Below are 21125 nucleotides of genomic sequence, written 5' to 3'. Positions count from 1 at the left end.
ATTGACATCAAAGAAGATATAAATACATGAGAAGCCATAACATGTTCACAGAAACTTAAATTTATAAAGATGTTGATTCTTCCCAAAATAATCTATAAATTCAATAGAACCAGATTTTTCGTGGAACTCATATGGACAAGATAAGACTGCAGATTAGCCAAAGCAATATTTTAAAAGAATGGCAGGAGGTCTGGGGGGCAGTTTGAAGTGATGTCAAAGGACAAAACATTTCCATAAGACAGCAGAAAAAAGTTCAAGAGATATATTGTACAACATGGTGACTATAGTTAATAATGATGTATTGCATTTTGAAAATTGCTAAGAGAGTAGATTTTAAGTGTTCTCACTATAAAAAAGATACATTATTTGAGGTAAAGCATATGTTAATTAGCTAAATTGAGCCACTCATGCATATTCTAAGTCATGTTGTACACAATAAATATATTAAATTATTATTTGTCAATTAAAAGTAAATAAGATAAATAAAAATAAGATAGGAGAACTTCTTATCAGATATCAAGACTTATGAAGACAAGAAACCACAAGAAAAAAGAGTCCAGAAATTCCCAGGTAAATATGGTAATTTCATAAGGGACAGAGATGGCATGAAAAGAATTCTTTCATCCCATTAAAATATAGATTTATATTTTTAATATGTTCATAAAAATAATTGATCAAAAGTTATGTCAGATTTCTAATTTTATTAATTATATACCAATAAGTATAATTATAATTCAATACAGAAGAAAATTTTAATTTGTAAAGCCTTTTAAACATAGGAAAATAAAACAAATCATTTTAATTCATTTAAAGTTTTTTTTTTGCAGCAAAATGATAGGGTGATCATTTCGCAAGCATACAATTATGTGTTATCAGGATAAGATTCCAGGTCTATATGGAACAGAAATAAGAGCTAACAGAGAAAAAGAAAAGATAAAGTTGTGAGCATAAAAGGATAATGCATGAATTTTCTTTGAAATAGATGGTTACAGGTATAAAATACTGTAGTATTTAGATTCTACTGGTAACATTTAAAAGAATTGTATAATAACAGGTTTCTTTTAAAAATATATATATTTAGGGGTGGAGCCAAGATGGCCGAATAGGAACAGCTCCGGTCTACAGCTCCCAGCGTGAGCCGCACAGAAGACGGGTGATTTCTGCATTTCCGTTTGAGGTACCGGGTTCATCTCACTAGGGAGTGCCAAACTGGGTGCAGGACAGTCGGTGCAGCGCACTGTGCGCCAGCCGAAGCAGGGCGAGGCATTGTCTCACTCGGGAAGTGCAAGGGGTCAGGGAGTTCCCTTTCCTAGTCAAAGAAAGGGGTAACAGACGGCACCCAGAAAATCGGGTCAGTCCCACCCTAATACTGTGCTTTTCCAACGGGCCTGGAAAACGGCACACCAGGAGATTGTGTCCTGCACCTGGCTCGGAGGGTCCTATGCCCACGGAGTCTCACTGATTGCTAGCACAGCAGTCTGAGATCAAACTGCAAGGCAGCAGCGAGGCTGGGGGAGGGGCGCCTGCCATTGCCCAGGCTTGCTTAGGTAAACAAAGCAGCCAGGAAGCTCGAACTGGGTGGAGCCCACCACAGCGCAAGGAGGCCTGCCTGCCTCTGTAGGCTCCACCACTGGGGGCAGGGCACAGACAAACAAAAATTCAGCAGGAACCTCTGCAGACTTAAATGTCCCTGTCTGACAGCTTTGAAGAGAGTAGTGGTTCTCCCAGCACGCAGCTGGAGATCTGAGAACGGACAGAGTGCCTCCCAAAGTGGGTCCCTGACCCTTGAGCAGCGTAACTGGGAGGCACTCCGCAGTAGGGACAGACTGACACCTCACTCGGCCAGGTACTCCTCTGAGACAAAACTTCCAGAGGAACTATCAGACAGCTGAAATTGTGGTCTGATGAAAATCCACTGTTCTGCAGCCACCGCTGCTGACACCCAGCCAAACAGGGTCTGGAGTGGACCTCTAGCAAACTCCAACAGACCTGCAGCTGAGGGTCCTGTCTGGTAGAAGGAAAACTAACAAACAGAAAGGACATCCACACCAAAAACCCATCTGTACATCACCATCATCAAAGACCAAAAGTAGATAAAACCACAAAGATGGGGAAAAAACAGAGCAGAAAAACTGGAAACTCTAAAAAGCAGAGCACCTCTCCTCCTCCAAAGGAACGCAGTTCCTCACCAGCAACGGAACAAAGCTGGATGGAGAATGACTTTGACGAGTTGAGAGAAGAAGGCTTCAGACGATCAAACTACTCCGAGCTACAGGAGGAAATTCAAAACAATAGCAAGGAAGTTAAAAACTTTGAAAAAAAATTAGACGAATGGATAACTAGAATAACCAGTGTAGAGAAGGGCTTAAAGGAGCTGATGGAGCTGAAAGCCAAGTTTCGAGAACTACGTGAAGATTGCAGAAGCCTCGGGAGCCGATGCGATCAACTGGAAGAAAGGGTATCAGTGATGGAAGACGAAATGAATGAAATGAAGCGAGAAGGGAAGTTTAGAGAAAAAAGAATAAAAAGAAATGAACAAAGCCTCCAAGAAATTTTGGACTATGTGAAAAGACCAAACCTACGTCTGATTGGTGTACCTGAAAATGACGGGGCGAATGGAACCAAGTTGGAAAACACTCTGCAAGATATCATCCAGGAGAACTTCCCCAATCTAGCCAGGCAGGCCAACATTCAGATTCAGGAAGTACAGAGAACGCCACAAAGATACTCCTCAAGAAGGGCAACTCCAAGACACATAATTGTCAGATTCACCAAAGTTGAAATAAAGGAAAAAATGTTAAGGGCAGCCAGAGAGAAAGGTCGGGTTACCCACAAAGGGAAGCCCATCAGACTAACAGCTGATCTCTCGGCAGAAACTCTACAAGCCAGAAGAGAGTGGGGGCCGATATTCAACATTCTCAAAGAAAAGAATTTTCAACCCAGAATTTCATATCCAGCCAAACTAAGCTTCATAAGTGAAGGAGAAATAAAATACTTTACAGACAAGCAAATGCTGAGTGATTTTGTCACCACCAGGCCTGCCCTAAAAGAGCTCCTGAAGGAAGCACTAAACATGGAAAGGAACAACCGGTACCAGCCACTGCAAAAACATGCCAAATTGCAAAGACCATTGAGGATAGGAAGAAACTGCATCAACTAACCAGCAAAATAACCAACTAACATCATAATGACAGGATCAGATTCACACATAACAATATTAACTTTAAATGTAAATGGGCTAAATGCTGCAATTAAAAGACACAGACTGGAAAACTGGATAAGGAGTCAAGACCCATCAGTGTGCTGTATTCAGGAAACCCATCTCACGTGCAGAGACACACATAGACTCAAAATAAAGGGATGGAGGAAGCTCTATCAAGCAAATGGAAAACCAAAAAAGGCAGGGGTTGCAATCCTAGTCTCTGATAAAATAGACTTTAAACCAACAAAGATCAAAAGAGACAAAGAAGGCCATTACATAATGGTAAAGGGATCAATTCAACAAGAAGAGCTAACTATCCTAAATATATATGCACCCAACACAGGAGCACTCAGATTCATAAAGCAAGTCCTGAGTGACCTACAAAGGGACTTAAACTCCCACACAATAATAATGGGAGATTTTAACACCCCACTGTCAACATTAGACAGATCAATGAGACAGAAAGTTAACAAGGATATCCAGGAATTGAACTCAGCTCTGCACAAAGTGGACCTAATAGACATCTACAGAACTCTCCACCCCAAATCAACAGAATATACATTTTTTTCAGCACCACACCACACCAATTCCAACATTGACCACATAGTTGGAAGTAAAGCTCTCCTCAGCAAATGTAAAAGAACAGAAATTATAACAAACTGTCTCTCAGACCACAGTGCAATCAAACTAGAACTCAGGATTAAGAAACTCACTCAAAACCACTCAACTACATGGAAACTGAACAACCTGCTCCTGAATGACTATTGGGTATATAATGAAATGAAGGCAGAAATAAAGATGTTCTTTGAAACCAACGAGAACAAAGACACAACATACCAGAATCTCTGGGACACATTCAAAGCAGTGTGTAGAGGGAAATTTATAGCACTAAATGCCCACAAGAGAAAGCAGGAAAGATCCAAAATTGACACCCTAACATCACAATTAAAAGAACTAGAAAAGCAAGAGCAAACACATTCAAAAGCTAGCAGAAGGCTAGAAATAACTAAAATCAGAGCAGAACTGAAGGAAATAGAGACACAAAAAACCCTTCAAAAAATTAATGAATCCAGGAGCTGGATTTTTGAAAAGTTCAACAAAATTGATAGACCGCTAGCAAGACTAATAAAGAAGAAAAGAGAGAAGAATCAAATAGATGCAATAAAAAATGAAAAAGGGGATATCACCACCAATCCCACAGAAATACAATCTACCATCAGAGAATACTACAAACACCTCTATGCAAATAAACTAGAAAATCTAGAAGAAATGGATAAATTCCTCGACAAATACACCCTCCCAAGACTAAACCACGAAGAAGCTGAATCTCTGAATAGACCAATAACAGGTTCTGAAGTTGTGGCAATAATCAATAGCTTACCAACCAAAAAGAGTCCAGGACCTGATGGATTCACAGCTGAATTCTACCAGAGGTACAAGGAGGAACTGGTACCATTCCTTCTGAAACTATTCCAATCGATAGAAAAAGAGGGAATCCTCCCTAACACATTTTATGAAGCCAGCATCGTCCTGATACCAAAGCCTGGCAGAGACATAACCAAAAAAGAGAATCTCAGACCAATATCCTTGATGAACATTGATGCAAAAATCCTCAATAAAATACTGGCAAACCGAATCCAGCAGCACATCAAAAAGCTTATACACCATGATCAAGTGGGCTTCATCCCTGGGATGCAAGGCTGGTTCAACACACACAAATCAATAAGTGTAATCCAGCATATAAACAGAACCAAAGACAAAAACCACATGATTATCTCAATAGATGCAGAAAAGGCCTTTGACAAAATTCAACAACCTTTCATGCTAAAAACTCTCAATAAATTAGGTATTGATGGGACGTATCTCAAAATAATAAGATCTATCTATGACAAGCCCACAGCCAATATCATACTGAATGGGCAAAAACTGGAAGCATTCCCTTTGAAAACGGGCACAAGACAGGGATGCCCTGTCTCACCACTCCTATTCAACATAGTGCTGGAAGTTCTGGCCAGAGCAATCAAGCAGGAGAAGGAAATAAAGGGTATTCAATTAGGAAAAGAGGAAGTCAAATTGTCCCTGTTTGCAGATGACATGACTGTATATCTAGAAAACCCCATTGTCTCAGCCCAAAATCTCCTTAAGCTGATTAGCAACTTCAGCAAGGTCTCAGGATACAAAATCAATGTACAAAAATCACAAGCATTCTTGTACACCAATCACAGAAAAACAGAGAGGCAAATCATGAGTGAACTCCCATTCACAATTGCTTCAAAGAGAATCAAATACCTAGGAATCCAACTTACAAGGGATGTGAAGGACCTCTTCAAGAAGAACTACAAACCACTGCTCAATGAAATAAAAGAGGATACAAACAAATGGAAGAACATTCCATGCTCATGGGTTGGAAGAATCAACATCGTGAAAATGGCCATACTGCCCAAGGTAATTTATAGATTCAATGACATCCCCATCAAACTACCAATGACTTTCTTCACAGAATTGGAAAAAACTACTTTAAAGTTCATATGGAACCAAAAAAGAGCCCACATCGCCAAGTCAATCCTAAGCCAAAAGAACAAAGCTGGAGGCATCACGCTACCTGACTTTAAACTATACTACAAGGCTACAGTAACCAAAACAGCATGGTACTGGTACCACAACAGAGACATAGATCAATGGAACAGAACAGAGCCCTCAGAAATGATGCCGCATAGCTACAACTATCTGATCTTTGACAAACCTGACAAAAACAAGAAATGGGGAAAGGATTCCCTATTTAATAAATGGTGCTGGGAAAACTGGCTAGCCATATGCAGAAAGCTGAAACTGGATCCCTTCCTTACACCTTATACAAAAATTAATTCAAGATGGATTAAAGACTTACATGTTAGACCTAAAACCGTAAAAACCCTAGAAGAAAGCCTAGGCAATACCATTCAGGACATAGGCGTGTGCAAGGACTTCATGTCTAAAACACCAAAAGCAATGGCAACACAAGCCAAAATTGACAAATGGGATCTAGTTAAACTAAAGAGCTTCTGCACAGCAAAAGAAACTACCATCAGAGTAAACAGGCAACCTACAGAATGGGAGAAAATTTTTGCAACCTACTCATCTGACAAAGGGCTAATATCCAGAATCTACAATGAACTCAAACAAATTTACAAGAAAAAAACAACCCCATCAAAAAGTCGGCGAAGGACATGAACAGACACTTCTCAAAAGAAGACATTTATGCAGCCAAAAAACACATGAAAAAATGCTCATCATCACCGGCCATCAGAGAAATGCAAATCAAAACCACAGAGATAGCATCTCACACCAGTTAGAATGGCCATCATTAAAAAATCAGGAAACAACAGGTGCTGGAGAGGATGTGGAGAAATAGGAACACTTTTACACTGTTGGTGGGACTGTAAACTAGTTCAACCATTGTGGAAGTCAGTGTGGAGATTCCTCAGGGATCTAGAACTAGAAATACCATTTGACCCAGCCATCCCATTACTGGGTATATACCCAAAGGACTATAAATCATGCTGCTATAAAGACATATGCACACGTATGTTTGTTGCAGCACTATTCACAATAGCAAAGACTTGGAACCAACCCAAATGTCCAACAACGATAGACCGGATTAAGAAAATGTGGCACATATATACCATGGAATACTATGCAGCCACAAAAAATGATGAGTTCGTGTCCTTTGTAGGGACATGGATGAAACTGGAAACCATCATTCTCAGTAAACTATCGCAAGGACAAAAAACCAAACACCGCGTGTTCTCACTCATAGGTGGGAATTTAACAATGAGAACTCATGGACACAGGAAGGGGAACATCACACTCCGGGGACTGTTGTGGGTTGGGGGGAGGGGGGAGGGACAGCATTAGGAGATATACCTAATGCTAAGTGACGAGTTAATGGGTGCAGCAAACCAACACGGCACATGGATACATATGTAACAAACCTGCACATTGTGCACATGTACCCTAAAACCTAATGTATAATAATAAAATAACAAAAAAATATGTATTTATATATCCAATTATTTTAATCACTAGAAACTAAAAAAAAAAAAATCAACCAATGAAAAGTTGTTATAAGTATATCATGAGACTAAGTCAATTTTAAGGTAAGAAACATTCAAATGGTAGATGTAAAAACAGATCTGTGTATCTAGATAGAAATTTAATATATGATAAAGTTTGCATTTCAAATTAATGGCAAAAATGAAGATAGGTTTTTAAATAAATGATAGTGGAACGAAAACAAGTGGTTTGCCATGCATAATGAATGAAGTTTTTAACTAAATATACAAATTATACAGAACATAAATTAAGAAGGAGGTCCTTAAGAGGATAAAACTACCAAAAATCCACAATGAAAAGGACTAAAATATTCAATAATATAAATGTCAAACTTCTATAGAACACATAATTGAAGCTAATAGACTTCACAATCCCATTTTACATAAAGCACAAAAAGAGGCAAAACCAAACTACATTGTTAGAAGGTGAAAGAGTAGTTACCCAATTTTTTGTGGGGGTACAGGGGTGTTACTAGCAATCAAAAAGGAACCTGGGGGCAGGAGAGCATCTGGTAATGTATTTATTTAATATTATGTTTCTTGATCTGGATGCTAATTAAATAAGGATGGTTTAGGCTATAAAATTTCATAGTATATACATATTATATAGGTGCTTTTCTGTGTGTATATTATAGAGAGATAAAACAGATTAGAATGGACACATGCACACACGGTATCTGTCAGTTTGTCTAGCTAGCTAGTTATAGCACGTATCCTCCACATATCAAATTGTCAATACTGGTAAACTTAGGTGTGGGAGTAGCACAAGAGGCTAGTGAGAGAGGAGAATGAATATCAGGATGAACTTTTACTTTTGATTTTAAATTGATTTGTATTTATATATTTACGCAAGAAACATGTATTATTTCTGTTTTTAAGTGTAAAAAGCCTACACATATGACATATAACATTCAAGACTTGTGACTTATACATGTCAAAGCAATCCTATAGGGCATACTCTACCTGTGAATCTAATATATTGGAAATTTCATGTTCACCAACATTTACTTCATCCAACTGCAAGCAAAACAAGTTTCTGGCAACCTGGACAAAATCTAAAATGGAACACATTTAAGTAAGAACATAGCATTTAACCCCTTCTAAATCTTACTTTATTCTATATGAAGTTGCTAATGTTTTAAATTTAACCCGCATAAATTATCTTAAAATAGTATTGACTGAAGTGATAGGTAAATGTAAGTTCAAATAAGAAGAGACAAATTGGTCTGAACTTACTTCAGTTAACTTTCCTAAAATTAATAATTCAGTTAAGATAATAATAAAGCAAATATATATCGTGGACCTATAGTTTTTCAACCCTTGTATTATGAGTAGAACTTTTTCTGAAACATATGACAATATTATGATTTATGGCTTTTCCAGCTGGAAGAACCTGAGGTTTGGTAGCAATTATTAATAGCAGCAGCTAATGTTTATGTAACAGCTGCTGTATGGCAGGCATGGTGCTTAGAAATTTCATCCTCCCAACAGTCTTCTGAGGTAGGTCCTCTTATCCTGTCCATTTTACAGATGAAAAAAATTGAGGCTGAGACAGGTTAAATGCCTTCAACTGTCCAAGGCCACGTGGCAAAGAGGCAAAAGAACAGTTCATAGGCTTCTTCTGACATGGAGAGTAACTTACTCATCTATGTATCCTCAAATATTTTCCACTTTGGCTACTGTATTTTTAATTTCCAAGGATTCTTTTAAATATTCTCTGATTGTTCTTGTTTTACAATATCCTACTTTATTTCATGGTTGCATTACCTTTACTTTTCTTTTTAAAGATGTTATGAGAGTTTACCTGAATTAATTAATTAATTAATTGAGACGAAGTCTCATTCTGTCACCCAGGCTGGAGTGCAGTGGCACGATCTTGACTCACTGCAACCTCCACTGCCCAGGTTCAAGCGATTCTCCTGCCTCAGCCTCCTGAGTAGCTAGGATTACAGGCATGCACCACCATGCCCAGCTGATTTTTGTATTTTTAGTAGAGACAGGGTTTCACCATATTGGCCAGGCTGGTTTTGAACTCCTCACCTCAGGTGACCCACTCACCTTGGCCTCCTAAAGTGCTGGGATTACAGGTATGAGTCACTTCACCTGGCCTCCTAACCTGAAATTCTCTTCTGTGCTTCTTTCTTTTTTTCTGAGTTCCTTTTTTTCTGTTTGTCTGATAGTTTGGGGTTCTATACTTTATGTTGGAGGATTTCTCCAAATCTCTGGTGACCCTTTTTTTTGTTGTTGTTTTGTTTTTTTTCTTTTTTTTTTTTTTTGAGACAGAGTCTCGCTCTGTCACCCAGGCTGGAGTGCAGTGGCGCAATCTCGGCTCACTGCAAGCTCCGCCTCCCGGGTTCACGCCATTCTCCTGCCTCAGCCTCTCCGAGTAGCTGGGACTACAGGCGCCCGCCACCACGCCCGGCTAATTTTTTGTATTTTTAGTAGAGACAGGGTTTCACCGTGGTCTCGATCTGCTGACCTCGTGATCCGCCCGCCTTGGCCTCCCAAAGTGCTGGGATTACAAGCGTGAGCCACTGTGCCCGGCCTCTCTGATGACTCTTGACTATAAGTTCATATTTAAGAATCGGGCACTAAAAAAGTTGGTTGGAAATTTTGTGTGTGTAACTTGCTTTGTCAACTGGCAGCTTTCACTATAGGGCAATCTGGTGGCCAGCTGACATTTTTGTTCAGCTTCTTAAGAGAATACTATAGTCTTCTGCCTATAGTAATAAACGTGGCAGCAAAGTTCCCTGAGCAATCTGGGTGCGTATTACGAGTGATGACTCACTATATACTCCACAAACTCCCTTGCTGCTGGCAACTATAGGTCCACGATCTCTGGTTTAATTTCTCAAAGGAATATACTTCTTTTACCCTGGAGGTGTACAGTGGTAGATGCCGGACTACTTGAGAAAGGGCAGAGAAGAGCATGCATAATTCTCCTTATAAAGATTTCCAACAATCCTGTTTTAATATCCTGCCTAAAAACTCAGTCTCCAGAAGTACTTGATGTCTTCAATTTTAGGGTCAAATCAACTTGTTCCTCATTGTGATTTTCCTCTATTTTCACACACTTGGGATTTACCTGCCTAAAAACTCAGTCTCCAGAAGTACTTGATGTCTTCAATTTTAGGGTCAAATCAACTTGTTCCTCATTGTGATTTTCCTCTATCTTCACACACTTGGGATTTACCTGCCTAAAAACTCAGTCTCCAGAAGTACTTGATGTCTTCAATTTTAGGGTCAAATCAACTTGTTCCTCATTGTGGTTTTCCTCTATCTTCACACACTTGGGCTTTACCTGCCTCTGCTCACAAATTTGTTTACTTTCCTCACCCATTTTTCTGTCCTTAGATATTATGGTTTTACTTGTATGTGTTTTTCTGTTTCTTGTTTTCATTATTATTTTGGGATGATTTTCAAGTGGAGATGGGATGAAAAATATCTTTTTTTCATCACTTAAAAACCAAAAGGTCAATTTTCTTTCGGCAATACAGATGCTTTATAAATGACACAATGTTACATCTATTATACAAGAAAAAATTACTTAATAGTGACAAGAAGACAAAAAGTGTTACATTCAAACATTATTGGTGGTAGGCCCGGCGCGGTGGCTCACGCTTGTAATCCCAGCACTTTGGGAGGCCGAGGCGGGCGGATCACGAGGTCAGGAGATCAAGACCAAGGTGAAACCCCGTCTCTACTAAAAATACAAAAAAATTAGCCGGGCATAGTGGCGGGCGCCTGTAGTCCCAGCTACTCGGAGAGGCTGAGGCAGGAGAATGGCGTGAACCCGGGAGGCGGAGCTTGCAGTGAGCCGAGATTGCGCCACTGCACTCCAGCCTGGGTGACAGAGCAAGACTCCGTTTCAAAAAAAAAAAAAAAAAACATTACTGGTGGTAGAACAAATATATGTGCAAAATATCTCTGAAAAACAATTTACCAATATGTATCAAAAGTCCAAATCATTTGTGAGGATTTGGCTTAAGAAAGAAAAACAGCTACATTCACAATGTTGATAAATACAGATTTGTAATATTAGCTACTGAGAAACCATGAAAACTCACAATAGTAGAAAGGCTTAATATTATAGTGCAACAACTAAGTGGTACATTACGGTATCTTTAAAAAGAATAGAGTTGACCCCTGAATAACATAGGCTTGAACTACACAGGTTCACTTATACATCAAGTTTTTTCAACCAAATGCATAAAAAATACAGTATTTGTGGGCTGGAAAAGCCCACATATGTGGAGGGTAAACTTTTACTATATGTGGGTTCTGCAAGGCTGTCTATGAGATTTGAGTATGGCTGGATTTGGGTATATGCAGGGGTCCTGGAAACAATTCCCCTCCCATACCAAGGGATGACTCTAATTAGGTAGCATCATAAAAATATTTACTATATTATATTAGCTGAAAAAGGATTAGAATTAATCTCACAGTAGTGAAATTAGAACTTCCATATTTTGTACTGTTTCTTTTGTTATTACTAAAGCAATGTTTATGCAATAAACAAAAAATTAAAAAAATATGACAGAATGATGATATTTTATAGCTGAAAGGTCCTAATGAAATTCTTCTTTCTGCTGACCCTGCCAGGTCAGTAATTCCAGCTGAGTTCTTGGGGTACTGACTAAGGAACTTGAAATGGATGTAGTTCTACTTTTCATTCTCTCCTTCTAAAGAACAAACACTTAATGAAAATGTGTCACAATAACTCTTGAATGATGATTCAGTGATAATACAACACAATAAACCTAATATTACCTCCAAAAGACACTGTCCCTTTTGAGTCTGCTTGTACTTGCTGTCTCAGGGCTTGGTGTTGTTCGTTTGTGGGCTGAATACCAAGATAATTTAGAGCCTGGAAGATAAAGGACTCATGAAAAGCAATTTTTCAAATCTCCAAAGAATAAAACTTTTCATTACAAACTTTACAACCCAGGGAAAATAATCAATACCAGAAACAGTTGAACAGGATTAAACACTCAAGGGAAGTCAGTTATTTATTGATTAAGTGCCTATTAAAGATTAGCTTCCTGATTTTACTACTACCTCATTTTTTCCCCAGGACTAGCATTTTGGCTAATACCAAATTTATGACATTGTCCTAGAACCAAAAATCAAACTATTTCTTAGTTTATATGATTTGGCACAAGTAAAATGGCAAAAGAATCCTACTACATCAGATTTACAAGTGACACTCTAAAACATGAATTTTATTTGGTTAACATCTTGTCTGTGAGAGCAGAACTGAAGTTGATAGGAATTAAGTTCAACATAAAATCTTCTAATTTTTGGCTTGTTAGGGGCTGGCTTACACAAATAGTAAACCAAAAAGCTTTCTCTGCCACTTACTTATCTCTTTCATCAGGCTCTTCCCCTTAAGGGAAAAGCTCTTTCTCCTTTTGGTATCCATTAGTGATTAAAAATTCAGAGACTGTTAATTGTATTCCAATGTCCATTCTCTCCTTGCTCCTTAGTAACTGAACCAACCACAATTTTCAGCTGAAAACACTGCCACGCAGCTAAAAGACATTTCCCAGCCCCTTGTACATCTCCATGCAGCCATGCAACTAACTAGGTACTAGCCAATGAGATACAAGGGGAAGTGCCATAGTGTACTACTAGGAAGTCTCCTTTCAAAAGTTGGGGTAAGCACTTCTTGTCCATGCGGATTAGTAAGGGAGAAAGAAAGAGAAAGAAAAAAGATGAAAGGAAGGAAGGAAAGAAAGAGGGACTGATGGAATTTGAGCAGTTCTTTCGGTTCATGTGGTACCTCAGTGAACATGGTGGAACAGAAAGATAATTGGAACATGGTCCCTGACACTGAAACCTCCATGGCAGCCCTGGATTACCTTCTTTCAGATTTCTTTTTGGTGTGAAAGAAATTTCTAAAGGAAATCACTGTTATTTTGAGTTCACCAGTTATATATAGCAAAATCTAATCTTAACTAATGCAAAGGGACTAATTGGATGTCCTATTATTGGATATGGCAAGAGCACATATAGTGTCGATCACATCAAAACTAAAATGTAGGCAAAGTTTAATATTGGTAATTATCTCTTACATATTTCTTCCTCCTTTAGAATCTTGTTCAATCATTTAGTATTTCATTCATCAAATAATTTATTTGGTGCCTACTATTTGTCAGACACTAAACTATGCACAGGTGGTAGATAAATGAAATATAGTTTCTCACCCCAAAGAGTTTATGACTTTTGAGTCTCTAGGGTGAGAACAACTGTAAAGAAATAAGTAAAACATGTAATTTAATAGAAGTATGTATAGGGTATATTAACACACAAAGCAACTGGTTAATTTGTAAGTGAGCAATTTGGGAACAATGAAAGAAGAATGGAGAAAGAATATCAGGAAAGATTCTTTCAAAACTGATTCTTAAGCTTAGTCTAGCATCATCTGCTTATCTTGTATAGTAGTCTATTTGCATTGTATAACATGGCATAATGATTTTTAGCTTCTGTATTTTTTTCTCTTCAGTTATAAAAATGTTTCAAATATAAACACAAAAAAGAATAATACAAATAACACCCATATACTCACTATCATCAATTACTCATTGATATGTACTTAAAATTTATGTATATATTTTCAATAAATAAAACTATATATTTGGTTAAAAGTTTTTATAAATTGTTCCTCAGCAGGAACTACTATACTAAGTATTCTTCCTAGTCTTAATTTAATGACTTTTACTACATAAGCAAGTATTCCCTAATAATATGTACTCTTATTTTGTGGATTTAAGGTTTTACATCAAGATCATAATCTTAAAGAGTAACTCTACAAATTATTTTTATTTTTCTCAATTTTATGATTTCATAATTGCTCAATATTGTCTGCAAAACTAGTTCACTTATTTTAACTGTGAATAGTAATCTGTTGTATAAATTTATTGTAATTTATTATCCATTCCCTGATTAACAGGCTTTTATAACTACTCCAATCTGCTTTTTCTTTTTTAATTACAGAACATTACACACGTCTCTTTGTAAAAACGTGTGAAAATTTCTCTACACTGTATCCCTAGAAAAGGAAGTGCTAAGCCATAGGGGACATATGGTCAATTTTATTAGATATTGTTGAATTGTTCTCCAAACTGGCTTCATCAATTTATGCACACCAGTAGTGAATAAGCATTTCTATTTTTCTACATTTTTTTTGAGATTTAACAGCATCTGCTGTTTCCAGCCTTTTATTTTGTCAATGTTGTATTTGAAATAGTATGCTGTTTGTTAATTTGAATTCCCCTAGTTACAAGTACAATTAAACATTGTTTACATGTTTGTTAGCAATGTTTTTGACTTATAAATTATTTAAAATATGTTTTAAATTTTCATACATGAGGTTTTAAGAAGCATCTTTACTGATTTTGAATTTGGTCTCTGTCTTCCAGCTGTGACAACCAAAAATGTCTCCAGACATTGCCAAATGTCCCAAGAAGAAAAACAGCAGCCCTGCCCTTGAGAACCATTGCTCCAAAGACAATTGCTGTATTAACAATTTGTATCTAATTTTTCAGGATTTTTCTATGAATACAGTACCTATAAATTTATATAAATTGTGGATTTTTTGCAAAAATTGTCACACTATATAATAGTGTTAATAATTATCAATATATTATTCCTTTCTATTGTATACATTTTACAAATATTGCATGCTTTTTAAAATTGTTATGTTTGTACACTGTCTGAAATGAACTTTTTTTAAAGCATTCTTCTGATAATCATTTAGATTATACATAATTTTTCACTATTGAACACAATGCTACAAAGTGCTAGTGCTCTTTGCTTTATGCCAATGACTTCAGCAGCTGTAAGAATTATCTGGATTTTTAAAAAAATTATAAAATATTAATACAGAAGTTATAAAACATACTATAATAAAGTAATAGATATCTACTATCTTGCTTCATTAAAGCTTAGCACTCAACTATATTTACTTCAGTTTTTGAACGTAACCAAAACATTATAAAAACCCCTTTTGAACTTATTCCCAGAGGTAAGACTTATCATATATTTGATTTACTATTCCCATGAATTTTTTGTTACATAATATTTGGTATATACTAAAAGCATATATGTAAAAAAACATGAGTTTTAAAGTAGGACAATAAAACACCTATGAATCCACTTAAGCAGCATAAAACTGTGAATACTGTTGGATTCATATCACAATATGGATATGGTATTTCACCAGAGGTAACCATACTAATGAATTCTGAACTATTGATTTCTTATCATTCTTGATCTGTTTATTTTAAAATGGTTTTATCACATACATATGTATTCCTAACATGTTATTTTGTTTTACTGCTTTTTAGCTTCATAAAAATGCTACAGATAGTTTTCTAAAACTTGCTTTTTTCACTCTACAGTAAGGCTTACTACATATTTCAAATCAGAAAGTGTGAGTTCAACTTTTTTCTTTTTTTATTAATTTTTTATTTCAATAGTTTTTGGGATACAAGTAGTTTTTGATTACATAGATGAATTGTATTAATGGTGAAGTCTGAGATTTTAGTTTACCTGTTTACCCGAGTAGTGTTCACTGTACTCAATATGTAGTTTTTTATCCCTTGCCCCACACACCATCCCCCTTCTGAGTCTCCAAAGTCCATTATTTCACTTCCTTTATGCTTGCCTTATGATACTCAGGGGACGTACTCTGGTATCTTGGGCGATAGGAAGGGCCATAGGGTTCCCACAAGTTTCTGTCCTTTGTGTTAAGCTACCAGAGTGGGTGGAGGGGCAAAGTCAGGTGGGAGCTGGGTCACGCAAGTCTGTGCCCTGACTCCACCTGAGGGACAAGCGGTGGCCTCTGTGGGGTTTGGGGAGTGGTTCTCTGGCCACTGGCAGTCATGTTCTAGGTGGAACATAGGTGCCTCTGCTGCACAGAAGTTCACACAGGGAGTAGGGAGTAGCAGGTGGCAATAAGCCTCACCTAGCTCCCATGCACTTGGCAATGCAGGTCTCTCACTTGCAGTGTTGGCTAGCAGCAGCTAGCTAAATTTCAGCTAGCTAAAATCAAAACTGCTCCAGGTCATAAGCCTTTCACATAGAGATGGGAACCCTAGGCTTTCAGGCCACACCCTTTGCAGTCTACTTGCAAAGCCAGGGTGCCCAAGCTCCTCTGCCTGAGGCCACAGCATCCTTCCCACTTGCCCCCTGGTTCTCGACAAGGGAGTTCATCTGCATTTGAGATTATATTCTGAATTTCAGTTGGGAGCTTCTCTCAACCTGCAACCGCTGCCTGGGTTAGTTGGCCGACTTCCACAAAGTCCCCTGTAATGTAGAATCAGGAATGGCTTCCTTCGGTCCATAGGCTGCAAATGCATGCTATGCACTTCCCACTGCCCCCTATATGAGTTCCAGTGCTGGGTAGGGTTAATGCCTTCCCCTGTGAGCTACGCTGCCAGGTTCCCCAGTGGGGGTGTGTATCTCTACCCATCTTACACTCTTGGGACTTAGTTTTCTGGCTGGCTCATAGTGTAGGCTGCAGCCTGCTGCTTCTTTCAAAGGGTTTCGGGGTTTTATTCCATTTTCCTGTTAAGTTCCTATGTTGCTTCTTGGGAAAAGTTTCACAGTGTGAATATCTATACACTATTTTGTCTTTCCAAGGAGGACAGGCATGCTAATACCGCTCTAATCTACCATCTTGGGGGAAAAAAAAAACAAAAAACTTTTTTCTTTTTCATGACTGTTTCAGCTATTTTGGGTCTTTTCCATTTCCATACAAATGGATCCTTCTTTTACGGTCACCTTATCCATTTGTGAAAAATAGCCAACTGATATTTTGAAAGATTGCATTAAATCTGTATACCGACGTGGGGAGTATTGCCATCTTAATAATTGCTTAAAGTATTGCTCATAGATTTACGAGCACAACATGTCTTTCCATTTATTTAGATCTTCTTTAATTTCTTTCAATGATGGTTTGTAGTTTTAAGGATATAAGTCTTGCACTTCTTTTGTTAAATTAATTCCTAAATATTTTATTCTTTTAGATGCTATTGTAAAAGATTGTCTACTGTGCATTGTTAGTGTATAGAAATACAATTGCCTCTTATATATAATCTTGTATACTGTAAACTTGCTGAACTCATTTTTAGGTCTAATAATATTGTGGTAGATTCCTTAGGACTTCTTATATACAAGATCACATCATCTGGGAATAGAGATAGTTTTAATTCTTCCTGCAATCTGGATGCCTTTTATTTCTTTTTCTTGTCTAATTATCCTGGCTAGAACCTCCAGCGCAATATAAAATAGAAGTGGCAAAGCAGACATCCTTGTCTTATCCCTGATGTTAGGAAGGAACTATCCAATTTTCTCCCATTAAGTAATTAAATCTTAAAGTATGGTGCTATTCTGTTAGAAAAAGGTAATTTAACACCACTGATAATTCCCTTTACCCAGTAGATTTCCTTACAGGGGATTTAAATCTTAATTACCATACAAAGATCCAACCAGACCTACGAGGAACTCCCTTCAGGACGAAAGAAAGACGGTTCCTTCCAGGTGATTGAGGAAAAAACCACATGGGTATTCAGTAATTGATAGGGAGGATCTTGTGGAAGCAGAGTTGGAAAAATTGCCTAATAATTGGTGTCCTCAAACGTGAGAGCTGTTTGCACTCAGCCAAGCTTTAAAGTACTTACAGAATCAAAAAGACTATCTCAATCCTGACTCCAAAGGTTACCTACACCCTCTCTGAAATGAATTTGCATAAGAACTATTTATGGGAATGCATCTCGATGGGGCAGCTGGGTTGTTATGAAATACTCAGGAACCCAGCCCAGCTCTAGGACTCACCCCTGAGCACAAAGGCAATGTTGGGCACGCTGGTAAAGGACTAGAATCCAGCAGCCTGGACCCCTTTCTTTGTGGTCAAGAAAGGGGAGAAAACAGGTGCAGGACTGCTACATCGGTGAGCATAACTAAACTGATAAACAGAGGTCCATGGGTGGTGACGCACCCTGGAAAGGAATAAGCATTAAGACCATAAAGGACACTCTAGGACTAATGCTCATTGGAAAATAAGTAGGGGTGCTGGCATCCCTATGTTCTTTTTTCAGAAGAGAAACGTTCTCTCCAAGGCAAAAACGCCCCTAAGATGTATTCTGGAGAACTGGGACCAATTTGACCCTCAGACGCTATGACTTACATTCTTCTGCAGTACTGCCTGGCCATGATATCCTCTTCAAGGGGGAGAAACCTGGCCTCCTGAAGGAAGTGTAAATTATAACACCATCTTACAGCTAGACCTCTTTTGTAGAAAAGAAGGCAAATTGAGTGAAGTGCCATATGTACAAACTTTCTTTTCATTAAGAGACAACTCGCAATTATGTAAAAAGTGTGATTTATGCCCTACGGGAAGCCCTCAGAGTCTACCTCCCTACCCCAGCGTCCCCCCGACTCCTTCCCCAACTAATAAGGACCTCCCTTCAACCCAAATGGTACAAAAGGAGATAGACAAAGGGGTAAACAATGAACCAAAGAGTGCCAATATTCCCCGATTATGCCCACTCCAAGCAGTGGGAGGAGGAGAATTTGGTCCAGCCAGAGTGCATGTACCTTTTTCTCTCTCAGACTTAATAGACCTAGGTAAATTCTCATATAACCCTGATGGCTATACTGATGCTTTACAAGGGGTAGGACATTCCTTTGATCTGACATGGAGAGATATAATGTTACTGCTAAATCAGACACTAACCCCAAATGAGAGAAGTGCTGCCATAACTGCAGCCCGAGAGTTTGGCAATCTCTGTTATCTCAGTTAGGTCAATGATAGGATGACAACAGAGGAAAGAGAACGATTCCCCACAGGCCAGCAGGCAGTTCCCAGTGTACACCCTCATTGGGACACAGAATCAGAACATGGAGATTGGTGCCACAGACATTTGCTAACTTGCGTGCTAGAAGGACTAAGGAAAACTAGGAAGAAGCCTATGAATTATTCACTGATGTCCACTATAACACAGGGAAAGGAAGAAAATCCTACCGCCTTTCTGGAGAGACTAAGGGAGGCATTGAGAAAGCACACCTCTCTGTCACCTGACTCTATTGAAGGCCAACTAATCTTAAAGGATAAATTTATCACTCGGTCAGCTGCAGACATTAGAAAAAATTTCAAAGTCCACCTTAGGCCCAGAGCAAAACTTAGAAACCCTATTGAACTTGGCAACTTTGGTTTTTTATAATAGAGATCAGGAGGAGGAGGCAGAACAGGACAAACAGGATAAAAAAAAAGGCCACCGCTTTAGTCATGGCCCTCAGGCAACCAGACTTTGGAGACTCTGGAAAAGGGAAAAGCTGGGCAAACTGAATGCCTAACAGGGCTTGCTTCCAGTGTGGCCTACAAGGACACTTTAAAAAAGATTGTCCAAGTAGAAATAAGCTGCCCCCTTGTCCATACCCCTTATGTCAAGAGAATCCCTGGAAGGCCAATTGCCCCAGGGGATGAAGGTCCTCTGAGTTAGAAGCCACTAACCAGATGGATCCAGCAGCAGGACTGAAGGTGCCCAGGGAGTGCCAGCCCATGCCATCACCTTCACAGAGCCCTGGGTATGCTTGACCATTAAGGGCCAGGAGGTTAACTGTCTCCTGGACACTGGTGTGGCCTTCTCAGTCTTACTCTCCTGTCCCGGACAACTTTCCTCCAGATCTGTCACTATCCGAGGGGTCCTAGGACAGCCAGTCACTAGATACTTCTCCCAGCCACTAAGTTGTAACTAGGGAACTTTACTCTTTTCACATGCTTTTCTAATTATGCCTGAAAGCCCCACTCCCTTGTTAGGGAGAGACATTCTAGCAAAAGTAGGGGCCATTATACACCTGAACATAGGAGAAGGAACACCCGTTTGTTGTCCCCTGCTTGATGAAGGAATTAATCCTGAAGTCTGGGCAACAGGAGGACAATATGGACGAGCAAAGAATGCCTGTCCTGTTCAAATTAAACTAAAGGATTCTGCCTCCCTTCCCCCAAAAGCAGTACCCCCTTAGAACCAAGGCCCAACAAGGACTCAAAAAAATTAAGGACCTAAAAGCCCAAGGTCTAGTAAAACCATGCAATAGCCCTGCAATATTCCAATTTTAGGAGCACAGAAACCCAATGGACAGTGGAGGTTAGTGCAAGATCTCAGGATTATCAATGAGGCCGTTGTCCCTCTATACCTACCTGTACCTAACCCTTATACTCTGCTTTCCCAAATACCAGAGGAAGCAGAGTGGTTTACAGTCCTGGACCTTAAGGATGCCTTTTTCTGCATCCCTGTACATCCTGACTCTCAATTCTTGTTTGCCTTTGAAGATCCTTCGAACCCAATGTCTCAACTCACCTGGACAGTTTTACCCCAAGGGTTCAGGGATAGCCCCCATCTATTTGGCCAGGCATTAGCCCAAGACTCAAGCCAGTTATCATACCTGGACACTCTTGTCCTTCAGTACATGGATGATTTACTTTTAGCTGCCTGTTCAGAAACCTTGTGCCATCAAGCCACCCAAGTGCTCTTAAATTTCCTCGCCACCTGTGGCTACAAGGTTTCCAAACAGAAGGCTCAGCTCTGCTCACAGCAGGTTAAATACTTAGGGCTAAAATTATCCAAAGGCACCAAGGCCCTCGGTGAGGAACGTATCCAGCCTATACTGGCTTATCCTCATCTCAAAACCCTAAAGCAACTAAGAGCGTTCCTTGGCATAACAGGCTTCTGCCAAATATGGATTCCCAGGTACAGCGAAATAGCCAGGCCATTATATACAGTAATTAAGGAAACTCAGAAAGGCAATACCCATTTAGTAAGATGGAT

General features: G+C 38.8%; 1 protein-coding gene across 5 annotated transcripts in view; it reads right to left on the bottom strand.

Annotated features, from left to right (window-relative positions):
• The window catches only part of STXBP4 (syntaxin binding protein 4), a 208642-nt gene that overhangs the window by 140867 nt on the left and 46650 nt on the right, over positions 1-21125 (bottom strand). For all 5 annotated transcript variants that reach the window (XM_058444671.1, XM_032162787.2, XM_058444672.1 and 2 more), the window contains 2 exons: positions 12064-12160; positions 8257-8348 (listed from right to left, as the gene is read on the bottom strand). In XM_058444671.1, coding sequence (XP_058300654.1) covers positions 8257-8348; positions 12064-12160 — 189 coding nt within the window. The remainder of the gene's footprint in view (positions 1-8256; positions 8349-12063; positions 12161-21125) is intronic.

This window comes from Hylobates moloch, unplaced genomic scaffold (assembly GCF_009828535.3).
Source record: "Hylobates moloch isolate HMO894 unplaced genomic scaffold, HMol_V3 SCAFFOLD_10, whole genome shotgun sequence".
Taxonomy (NCBI): Eukaryota; Metazoa; Chordata; class Mammalia; order Primates; family Hylobatidae; genus Hylobates; species Hylobates moloch.
Note: the sequence above shows the minus strand (reverse complement) of the source record. Positions and strands in the feature narration are given on the sequence as shown.